The 12,350-nt window shown below is 34.3% G+C and overlaps 1 protein-coding gene across 5 annotated transcripts in view; it reads left to right on the top strand.

Annotated features, from left to right (window-relative positions):
- Window positions 1-12,350, top strand: part of DGKB (diacylglycerol kinase beta) — a 333,031-nt gene that overhangs the window by 129,907 nt on the left and 190,774 nt on the right. For all 5 annotated transcript variants that reach the window (XM_036402463.2, XM_036402471.2, XM_036402486.2 and 2 more), the window contains 3 exons: window positions 176-250; window positions 7,757-7,842; window positions 10,131-10,220. In XM_036402463.2, coding sequence (XP_036258356.1) covers window positions 176-250; window positions 7,757-7,842; window positions 10,131-10,220 — 251 coding nt within the window. The remainder of the gene's footprint in view (window positions 1-175; window positions 251-7,756; window positions 7,843-10,130; window positions 10,221-12,350) is intronic.

Genomic DNA, 12,350 nt, shown 5'->3' with positions numbered 1-12,350 from the left:
ACTCTATGTATGAATTATAATTGCTGTGTTCAAGTATTTGATTTTTTATATAAATGAGATCCTGCAGTTCAAATAGTTGTAATATGCTCTTCTTTGATTCTTCCATATGAAAGGTTTTTTAAAAATTACAAACATGTAAGTAAATATTTTCTCCTTGTCTCTTTTACCTCTTCAGAATTTATAGAAAATTTCAGTACCTTTTAAATCCTCGTCAAGTTTATAGTCTTTCTGGAAATGGACCAATGCCAGGGTAAGTCTACAGTTAATATTATTACCAGGAACTCATTTAATAAAATACTGTATAATCAAATGAACAGACTGAAGTACATATAGCATGTTTGGAACGTATCAACACTGCAGTTCTCTGAATGGCTGCAGAAATGTATAGGTATTATTTGCTTACCTCTACAAGTAAAGCTATATCTCAGATATTTTGCTGAAAACCATGTATTATTCTGTAAGAACTGTGGGATAAACCTAATTCTATTTGCAGCTTTAACTGCTATTTCAGCAACCTGAGTTCTTGGGGGTTACTTGTGTTGCAGATGTCAGCAGCCTCCAAGACTGACCAGCAAGACATCCATTTCTTTTACATACCTAAACACACATGTGCACATGCATGGGTGTCTGTAATGTGTATTGGTGACTGCATGCTTCTTACCAGTTACATGATCTTGGAAATGTAGTGGCTGGAAAAGGACTGGCCAGGCTGGATTGTGCTGGCAGTGACTTGTAACATGGGCCAAAGTGCTCTCTGAACCAGCTGGCATTGCAGTCCTTTGCTTAGTGTGCTTCCTCCGTGATTCTTCTTAATTTGCATTCCTGTGAGGATGGGAGAATTACAGTGTATCAAACACCAACCTCTGCCACCTGATATTCTCTCCTTTTTAAGTAGTGGTTGCTTTGGTATAAGAAAATTAGAGCAACACTAAATATCTGCTCTGTGTGTTTTTTTGTATGTAATGGAGCTATTTACTTTTGTCACTGATACATGAAATTTTACATCAGTGAAAAGAGTTGCAGAAGGAGGCATATGTTCACTGACATTAAGTTTACACTGTTGTTTGAATACTTTTCTTTTAAATCTTTGCATTTTTTATTTGTTTAGACCTTTACATGTGTGTAACATTGATGAAAGTGAAATGCAACATTGATAAAAGTGAAAAGCATATTGGGCTCAAGGCTTTCAGAAGTTAAGATATCGTGCACTGCAATATAGCTAATGTTAACCTGCTGAATGGTGCAAAACCAGCCCAAAAAATGGAGATAATGACATGCATGATTTCTTTCATGCATGTGTCTTGTATCTGAATGCTAGTGCTGTTTTTAGTACTCGAATGAAATTTGTTTTTATACTATTTTTAGCATGTATGAAAAATGTAAGTACTCTTAGTTCAAAGAATAAGTAGACTAGAAGAATTAACTGAGACAAAACTAGTAACTAATATTGCTTTACACACTGTGTAATAGAAAGGCCATGCTAGAAATTGAGAGGATGATTAAAAAAAAAACCCTGAAATATTTTTGTTCATTGTCATTTCTTTGAAATAAAAAAAAAAAATCTGGCTCCATTTCTGTGCATGAGTGACTTAGTTTTCATGGATCTTGCTGTAAAGGAAAATGCATTTTAAGGCAGAGGCACAAGAGGGCAGTGTTAAGTTCAAGCTGAAACCGAGCAGTGAAGCAATTTAAACATTTGTCTTTTGAACCAGGACAGTGTTTTTCAGAAAATGTTTTCAATTTCACTTTCTATTAGTAACCGAAGTCGTTTTAGCTCAGAATCACTTTGAAGAAAATTCTAATTAATTTTCAAACAGGCGCTGCTTGTTTTGGTATATTTTAAATTCATTTCACTGAAATGATAATCCTAAATTTCCAGTTTGTCTCCTGCCATCACTTCTTGCCCCTGGAAATACTTTGTAGGCTGCATATAATTTGGCCCTTAAGTGAGAAGTTGAATAAACTCTGGTGTTTCATTTACCATTACTTGTTTTCTGTGAGGGCTGAGTTGCCTAATAAAACCTGCCCATTCATCCATCTGTCCACTCATTCATCCATCTCTGTAATGCCAGTTATACTGGATTTTCAATCCAAATTTTATGTTTATTTGATTTTCTCATAATACATGTGAAATTTAGGTCAAAATGGAACAGATTTGGGTACTGTACAGTGCAGAGAAAAGCAGAAATGTATTTTTTCATCCCAGTAAGTTATTTAGTAGAAAGGGATAAGCATACTGTATATTTATTTTAAAGCATTTATGATTACTTTGGTACATTTTAGTTGAGCCTATTTTGAGATGTGGTTTTTTTTTTCTTTTGATTACTATTTTCAGCCATGTTTACTTAACCTAGAGAATATCTGTAGTATTAACTGAGAATTTGCCTTTTTTTTTTGTTAAAGCCAACCTGTCTGCTTTAATCCATAAGTTAATCTTGTTAATTTTTGATGGTATTTTTCTCATGGGTTGCCATCATCAAGCAAGAAGATAACATTCACAAGTTTTGTAACTTGTGTTCCAAACATCTGTGGCTGACATGAATTGTTATTTCCAGTTATTTTTAAAGGGAGTACATAAATTTCTAAAAATCTATGTATTCCCTTTTCAATGGGCAGAGAGAGGGAAAAATGAACTAGGAGAGTAAGAAAATTGCAAATCTTAGGGGTGCTGAAACTGGTTTGGGTTTTTTTAAATGGTCAGCAGCTCAATTGCTATGTCTATTGTTCTACCTCTTTAGTGGGATAATCATGTTCTTGCAGCGAAATGTTTTGGAAGAAAGGAGTTCAAAATAGCAACAAAAACACCCCCAAACCAAAACACAACCCCCTAAAACAACAAAAAAGCTCCACCTTTCTTAATACCATTTATTCTATATTTTTCTATAACTATGCTGGCATACAGCAGGACAACAGAAAAATATTTTGAGCAAATGACAACAAATTTTAGTAGCACAACCTCAATGTACAATTACTGAAGTACATGTGTTGCCTACTTTCATAATAGATGGGGTGGTACATGGGGAAGTGCAGGAACAGCAGCAATGACATCTCTTGCAGCTTCTTTTCCTGTCTGAGCTAGGGTTTTTGGAGCAGTTTATGTCAAAATACGTGATGTACATAGTCTGTATAAAAAGATGTTCATGATGCAAATAAACCTCATGGCAGCGACTCTTGCACTGATTCCTTTCCAGCAATGGAGACCTGCTGCGAGGCCTGAAAATCAAGAAGCTCTAAGCCAAAGGGCAAAAGCACACTTTAAACATGGGTACAATAATTAATGGTTTAGACATTCTTTAATTGGCAGTAGAGGGATATGGGTGAGCTGGAAAAACCTTGTAAGCTCTGCAGCTGAACACAGGCATAAAAGGTACTCCACAGTTACAGACTGCCACAGTTAACACAGTGACGAGAAAATTGCTGGGCTGATGCATTGTGTAATTTGTGCCTGGCACCTGTGTTTTTTGCCATGAAAGGAGTTTCCCTGTTTGGTTGTTACATCTCTGTAGGAGTCTTCTACTTTTGACAACAACTGTTATTGTGGATTTAATGATCTTGAAGAATCTGAAATTCAGTTATTGTTCACCTCACAGAGAGGTAAATAATAGCAGGATGAATAGCAGTCGAGCCACAGAGCCACAGGACTCTGTAGAGAGGTCAGTGTTTCACAAAGTCTTTGTCTCTCTGAAAAGGCCTCTGTTCCCTAAAGTTCTATTATTTAAAATGTCTAATTTATACTATTTTTATACTCTATTATAGAAATTATATCCACAAAAGTTGTATTTCTTTTTAACTTCCATAAGCATTTAATTTGGAGAACATCTATTTTTTGAATTCTAGCTACAAGTTTGCTTCAACAGGCCTTACTAAATCTTAAATTCTGCCCACTTAAAAGATGCCCAAGACACCAAAGCAGAATCCCTGCAACTTACACGGTAATTCAGTTGGGAATCTACAGCATCTGGGCTTTTTTACCTTCACAAGGCAGTAGGCCTGTTTTGAAAATTACACTATTTTCCTTAATTATTTGAATTGATTGCTCGAGCATTTCTTTGTTGGATATTTGGAATACCCAGAGGAAGGTGTATACACCAAGAATTTTTTAGAAGATAATAACCGCATAGTTATTTTCTTTCAAACCAAATATTGGATCTGGTCCATATTTTCTTGGAAGATTTACATTTTTGCCAAAGAATGGCAAAGCTAGCAATGGTGGGTTGGTTGTAATCTAATGATAAAAATTATTTTTGTACACCACAAACCAGTAGTACTTAGAATTCACATATGATACTTAAATCCTGAATTTCGAGATATATTTTAAGCAGCTGTTTAACAATATTTTTGCTTCCATGACATCTGTGGTGTTGGCACCTGAAACCTCTGCTGGGATCCACTAGTGGATTATTTTTTTGTGCTGTAGGCAATCTTAAATTTTGCTTCCACTGTGAATGAAGAATGCTGAATGATTTCATGCATTGTTATGCCACCTTGTATGGCTGAGTACAGATTTTGGGTATAAGAGCAGTAGTCATGTACAGGTAACTAAATGGAAAATACTGCAATTTATCTTTTCATTACTGTGAGTAAAACTTCAGTTTTACTCTTATAAACTAAATTAATTAGATAAAAATAAATACTTTAGATTTTTATCTGAACAGTTCTATAAGAATGTGTATGTGTTTGCCACCTGTGCATAAATCAATTAACTGCATGATTCAAAATCAAATAGTGACATCCTCTAGCATTGGTGTTTTATTCATAAGTAGATCCCCTGCATTCCTATGGACTTGATGAGGTAATGATGAAAAACTGAATTAGAGTAATTTAGGTAGCTGAAATAGTTGCCCTCTTTCAGGTGGAAATTACTAATTTATCAGCAGAAACTCAGTAATTGCCTTTGAATCCTTGTTTCTTGCAAAATAAAATAAAATTAGACTGGTGGTGATCACTCTCAGTGTTTCAAATTTTTCTGACAAAATAGGATAAAATTTTCTATTCTGGTTTTTTAACTTAGTCTGACATTGCACAAAATCTTTACAACGACTTCAATTTTTTTTTAGTTTCACTTTAAATCACTTAGTTACTAACTTCTTCTCCAGCAGTTTTTTTTAAAATTCTTTACAAACCATGAGAAAAACGGTAGATAAAAATTAACAGGTGATATTAAAACACTAATTGAGTACCATTTTCTTGGTAAGCACTACTGACTTTCTCCCTAAAGATCTCTAAAGAAATGTGTCAAATTATTTTTGTACAATTGTATCACTTGCTGAGTCTAAATGATACCTTATAAAACAGAAAACTGTGTTCCCTTCCCAACTCCTAATGTAGGCTGCACATTCTAATTCAATGAATAAGATTTATTTACATATATAATTATATAACTATATTTAATTTTATAAATTAATTTGATTTTATAAATATTTATATCTGCTATAGTATATTTATATACGCTGCATTTATGCATGCAAATATACACTGTAACATGCATTATTTTTATGTATTTTGTGTGATAGATTTTTATATAATGTGTGTATAATTTTTATATTTTAAATTATATAAAGAAAAGGTTATGTGAATTTAGTGCTACACTTTTCTTGGAAAATTCACTGTCTGTGAATATAAAAAGTCCCAAGAGAAATACAAATGCAGCTTATTGAAAAGGTTTTTGACAATATGGTTTCACCAGATTTTTCAGTCCCCCACTTTTTTAGAAGTTACACTTTTTGGATGAAGATTAGCTATACAGTCAAAACAAAAGGATCTTTGATATCCATATGGTGAAGAAGCTTGTTTATAAAAAGAGACAGAGGTTTAAGTCTATATTCTCCCAGTCTGGAGCAATGCTAAAATCAACCCTGTGCTTTTGGTGCTGTTTTAGTTGTTTGGTTGGTTCTTTCCAGACTTTCTTTTCTGTGAAGTAGAAATGCTTAAATACTTAGCAATGAGTACCCTGCCATCACCTCTGGGCTATAATTTGACTTTAAATTAAGCTGGAACACTCTCAGTGTAGGAAGGAATGTAATTACACCTGGTGACTCTCTGCCAACCCAGCACATTGGCTTGCAGTGGGAATACTGGTGGCAGGAGGTGTTTGTCTCTGTGCCAGGCCATGGGCCGGGATGGGCATGCACACCTGTGGGCCAGGGCACATCTCAATGCCTGCCCTTGCAGTGCTGGGAGAGGACTCCCAGCAGAGGATCTTTCAGCACATGCTCTTATTAGATGTGTTCCCCACGTGAGCCCAGTCAGATCTGGCACATGATGTTTTGGGTCACAGGAGATCCTACAGCACTTCTCCTGCAGATGTGTGAAGAAGAACATAAAAGGGGTGAGAAGGGCAAGGCAGCCTTTAATACAGGGCAAGTAGGCATCCTTCAGGCGTTATATTTCCACTTGAAATTGCTTAAGAGCTCTTCTGAGCAAAGAAAATTACAGGGGGTGGGACATGTGATGAGCTTAATTCTATGCAACTTGGCTAAAATTGAAATTCTGGTCAAAAACTAATAAAACAAGAAGTTGTCCTTTCTATTATTCTACATATTACATAACTTCTTTGTGCATTGTGTTTTTCATTTCCTTCTCCCATTCTTGCTTTTTTACTCTGTAATTTTTCATGTGTTCTTGATTTTATCAAGAGGTCTAAAAGAATTATAAAACTTCCTAAGGACAGAAACTAATTCTCCCTGCAGCATTACAATTTCATATGGGAAACAGTTGGAATTAAACACCTGCAAGCTATTGTCTATATTTATTTGTATTCCGGAATTTGTTTAAAATATATTAGTTGTGCATTTATTAGGAGATTGCAAACTGGATATCAGTTCTGGTGACTGGAATATAGAATATCCATTAAGATATCTATAACACTAATGAATATCATTTATGTGAATGAACATACACATGCATACCTAGTAATATGACAACATTACTGGAACTTTTTTGTCTAGTGACTGTTTATGTGTAAGGACTGATTTCAGCATGTGTCAAAAGCTGTCATGAAGTGATGCTTTCAATATAAAATACTGAACCTTAGTGTTGTTTTAAATATCCTCACTTTCCAACATTATGCAACGTTGTTATAGAAGGAAATGGGTGAGGAGGTGGTGGTACTCACTTGATGGATATGGAAGCAGAAATAGCCAGGCAAATATTGCCAAAGATATTTTACTTTTAAAATACAGTTTTTAGGATGATGGAATGAGGATCTTCAATCTGATGCTTTCTCATTTTGTATTAAACCATGAGGCGAAGTTGTTTTTACCAGCCACTGAATGTTCAGCTTAATATGTACCAGTGTTCTACCAGAAGTATGAAGTTTTCATATAGCTTTATAGAAAGAACTTCACAAATAAATGTTACGGCTAATACATTTAGAATTCAGACTTTTCTGTTTTGAGAAACCTAGTACATTTGCAACTAAGTGAACAGAGAATGCTTTTTGACAATAGTTTCAAACAAGATTTGAAGTCAGACAAAGATTGGCCCAACCATCGGGTCCAAACTTTTTCTAGTGTTAGTGTACCATATTAACCCTTGAATCAGTAATTTTCTTTGAAGTTTTTCAGATAATACTGAGAATAATTAATAATAATGTTGGATTTTGTCTGTCTAAAAATGAATACATAAGCAGAAGTGACTTTTATTTAAAGTGATCATTTGCTATTTTCTATTAAACAAAATGTCTTAAGCCATAACATGTTTACATAATGCACGATTATATTGATCATAATTAGGTATCTTCATTTACTCTTTTTAGGTTAAATTTTTTCCGAGATGTTGCTGAGTTCAGAGTACTAGCATGTGGTGGAGATGGAACAGTGGGCTGGATTTTGGATTGCATAGGTAATCTGTAGCCTTCACACAGTTTTGTTTGCCTCATGGATTTCATTTTAATGGTCTTCCTTATGTACCAATGCATGGATTCAGCTATTTCAAACAACAGCTTGTTCATTTAAATTTTTTGAATGTGTTAGTTTGGGACATGATTATTTTTAAGGGTACTCAAATAACGAAAGTTATTTAAAATCTCTAGACAAGTTCAGCGTTTCTGGATTTCCTGTAAGCAAGAAATCTGAATTAATCTATTTCAGTTTCAGTTTAAAGACTATTCCCCAACTGAATCAAACCTAATTTGCTAATTTTAAGAAAATTTAATTTAGGTCACTTGCTTTTTTTGGTTACCAAATTTTTGTTTTTACTGTATTATCCCAAAATGAAGATAATGTATTAAAAGCTAATTCAGTTTTGGAGTTCTTTCATTCAGTTGTCTGCAAAGTCCTCTTTAAAAATCATAAGGAAGGCCCACAAGTCTAGTTATTACAGACTTAATATACTTAATCTTCTCAAAGATTATGTCTTTGAGAATGTCTTCCACATCACATGATCATTTATTTGGTGTTAGGCTGCAGAGAAAAATAGTGGGCATGTGTTACACTGGAAATTAGGAAGTGGATCAAGAGAGGTCAAAAGACTCAAGTTTTAACTAAAGTGTTTAAAAGTGTGTGCTTTGTGGGGGAGCAGAAAAGTTCATTGAAAAGTAAACTTGATGTCATGAAGGAATGATAGCAAAGGAATATTTCCAATCTTGGTTGGAAAAAGTCTTTTGCAAATGCAAGCTACTGCAAGTAGCTCTCAAATAGCTTTCAGAGTCATAAATTAATGTACAGAAACATCAAGTGCATTGCCTAAACTTGGATGCAACAAAGTTTTGCAGCTGTTTATTGTGTCGTCACCTTTTTCATGAGGTATAAAATGTCATGCAGTTATTTTCTCTTCCAGTAACATACTATGTTCTGCACCATTTTTGTGGTATAGAACTAAGAAATTACTTCAGGAATCCAGGAACCATCTTTTTTCATAGGTGCAGAAAATATATTTTCAATGCTGCCTTTTAGGAGGCAAAAGCACTTTAGCATATAAAGTGTAAGGGTACACCTGTTTCTCAACACTTTCTAATTTGGTCTTCCCTGATCTCCTGATATACAAAGAGCTTTAGCTGAGAACACAGCAAGAAAAAAGAAAGTTAAAAAAAAGAAAAGAAAGAAAAAATAAATAAAAGGAAAAAAATAATTCTCATCAATTTGAAACTTTAAAAATTTTTCTTTAATCACTCTATTAAGTATTACATTCTCTGAAAGATTTCCATTAAACTGGTTATGTGAATGGTAAATCTTTCTAAAATATTGATAAATATTGATTTCCCTGCTACATCCATTGTATAGATAAACTCCTGCTGATCATTGCTGATAATTGTGTATAATTCTATAAACAAAATAATTGATTAATTAAATATAACTTTTAAAATAGACATGCTATTCATGCACATTAAATGGGAAATTTGACAAATTATATATTTGAAATATATATGTTCCAGCTTTCAGAGAGGCTGTGTTTCTTGACAAGGGTTTTCTCATCGGATTTTGAAAAGATCCTTGGGCTTACAATGCTACAAAAGTACCAGTAAAGACTGAAAAGATGCTATAAATTCATTCATTTCAAAGCATTGTTTAATAAATAGAAAATTGCTACCTAAAGACTTGATCACACACTTCAGTGCTCTCTTTGGAGGTTTAATTTCCTGATGGGCAAACCCATCTAAAGTCTTGTGTTAGTTCCAATGACTTCTTGGTAGTGGAGCTCAGGTATAGACCCAAATCCGCGTGAATACACAGTTTCGTACAAATTTGGTCACCCAGGTGACAAAGTAGAAGGTTCACCTCATTATTGATGCCCTTAACTATCACTCTTCTGTATTCACAGCTGGGAATGGCAGAGCTGAGAACTAGAACAAGAACACCATATTCACTCTTGGAAAGATCTTGAGTATCATTGTTCATGAATGTTTGTCATATCTATGATTTACAAAGTCCTAATGATAACAAAGGAGTCAATTAGGATTACAAAATCTTTATGATAATAAATTAGTAAATTAGGATTAAGAGTTGAATATCCAGTGGAGAAGGGACTACAAAGTGGACTGACTTGGTGAAATCCCCATTGTGGAGCAGGCAGCATAATTTCATATGCAAAGCAAGTCTTTCACTGAAACAAAACCTAACACAGTTATATAATACCATGCAATTAGATAATTTTTGTTCCTTAGTTATGTTTTTTTCCTTCTTTATTCACAGAGAAAGCCAACTTGATTAAGCATCCTCCTGTTGCTATCCTGCCTCTTGGGACTGGCAATGATTTAGCAAGGTGTCTGAGATGGGGAGGAGGTAAACACAAATCAAAATGCAATTTGTTATTGAATTAAAATTTAAAAAAAAATTATATCAACATTTACATTTGGATTTGTTTTCATAAAGAGCCATTATCACTTTCTCTATTTTTGGAATGATCTGTTTGTAATTGTTGTATACATATGTAAGATATTAAAGGTTGCAATCACACTTCATACCTTGTTTGTAGCTTCTGCTGACACCAAAAACGTTCCAAGGTGTAATGAGAATAGTGTATAGCTGTTTGGTTGGCTTTTTACCGTCTGGATTCAAGTTATTGCTTTGATCAGTAACTTATAAAGGGAGCAGTCTTAAACGGGTTTAATTGGGACTGTTCTGAAAGGGTTACTGAAAATACCTAATAATGGGTTAGGAGTAGTTTAATCTTTTTTAATCTTTAAAAATATTAAATGAAAAGCATGTCTTAGCCTCGGACTAGTTCCTTTGATCCACTCCCTTTCTGTTTTCCTACAGAGGATTCCAGACAATGTGCTGTGGTACTATTTATCAGAAAATGAGAAGGCAAAGAATGCTGAAAGAAGAATATTTAGAAATCTAACCTTTAATACCCTTTGCATCCTTTCCTGGATGTATGGAGACTTACTCTCAGCTCCTCTGAAAAACTCCATTCAGAATCCATATTACAGGATAACTTGAAAGAGACACAAGGAAGAAAATCTTAGAAAAGATTCAGTCTGTGGTGAAAACACCTCATTTTATGGGCTCATAGCCAGGTCTATTTCAGGTCTTGGTTGTTTCAGTTGAGATGTTTTGCATTTGGAACTTGGTTGTTTTATTTGGAGCTTCTCAGCCTTCGCAGATATCTTACTTCTCCTGTCTCATCAGTTCCCTTTCCAAATGTCTGCTTTGTTGCCAGATAGTCTTTAGCAAATTCTCAGTAGTTTTCATGCTATAGCACTTTGTTAACCATAATGTTCTGTCAAATCATTTGAAAACCTCCTTTATTTTATCTGTCACAACTGTTGATTGTTTGCATTCTCATAGTGTTAGGGGAAAAATGGAGAACAAATGAGACAAAACCTATTCAAATCAGCCTTGCTTAATTACTGAATTGTTCATAGATCCATAGAATAACTGAAAGAGGTCATAGGAAGTCACTAGTGCAGTCTGCTGTTTAAGTAGGGTCAACCATGAGAACATTTAATTACATTAGCTGGGACCTGTCCCTACCTTCACTTTTATTTTTGTTCTGTAACTTAAGTGATTCTATTTGGACTAAAGTAGGAAAAACAATAGGGAAATATTCTGTGATTCATCATTCTTTGCCAAGTTGCTTTGTGGTGAACAATACCATAGTACAGATTTTCTGGAATTTCCATAGATGGGAGAGGAGACAGGGATTCCAGAAACTAAATTGCTGGTGAATGATGTCAAAGATGCAGAGAAACAGAATTGTACATGCTGCTGTCATGTGGTGGTTAGCAGTAACTAGCAAAAGTGTGCTAGGCAGCCATAAACAAATACATCAGCAATGGGTTTTGAGCAAGAAGGCTTTGAGTGGCTTGCCCTGCTAAAGCTGTTAATAACACCGGCAGTATATACTGCTTGAATAGGAAATCTTGTTTTTTCAGCTTTGAATCCCCAGATCTTAGCTATCTATTCCTAAGTTGTTTGTTTTGAATAATATTCAGACTTGATAATGTCACTTAGTAAAACTCACACAGTTTTTCTTCATGCACACATGTGTGTGTTGTATATACTCATGAGGGCATAAACCAATTTTCTACTCATTTTAGTGAATCACATGTGAATGCTTACTTGCAACTAAGAGTAAGTTCTCTCTACAAAGCAGGATGAGGCTCATGAAGAAGTTGTTGAGATAATCAAAAATGTTACTTTTGCTTATAAAGCTATCAGATATGGATTTGAAATTCTGGATTTGTTATGCTAAACAGGATTGAAACAATCAATGAAAATTAGTAGATAGCTTTTAACCTTTCAGTGTCTTGCCAGGCAAAATAGCAACATGTCTCTTTTCCAAAAATTTTGAAATCAAAGGAATTTCAATATTAAGATTAATTTCTCATCAAGAACATTTTGCAAAGTACAACCTTAGCTTTATGGATCATTTGGAAAGTTCAAGAGATTCGCAAATTTTGAAGATCT

The sequence above is a fragment of the Molothrus ater genome, chromosome 1, assembly GCF_012460135.2.
Source record: "Molothrus ater isolate BHLD 08-10-18 breed brown headed cowbird chromosome 1, BPBGC_Mater_1.1, whole genome shotgun sequence".
Lineage (NCBI taxonomy): Eukaryota > Metazoa > Chordata > Aves > Passeriformes > Icteridae > Molothrus > Molothrus ater.
The sequence above is the reverse complement of the archived record's forward strand: the minus strand, read 5'-3'. Positions and strand labels throughout refer to the sequence as shown.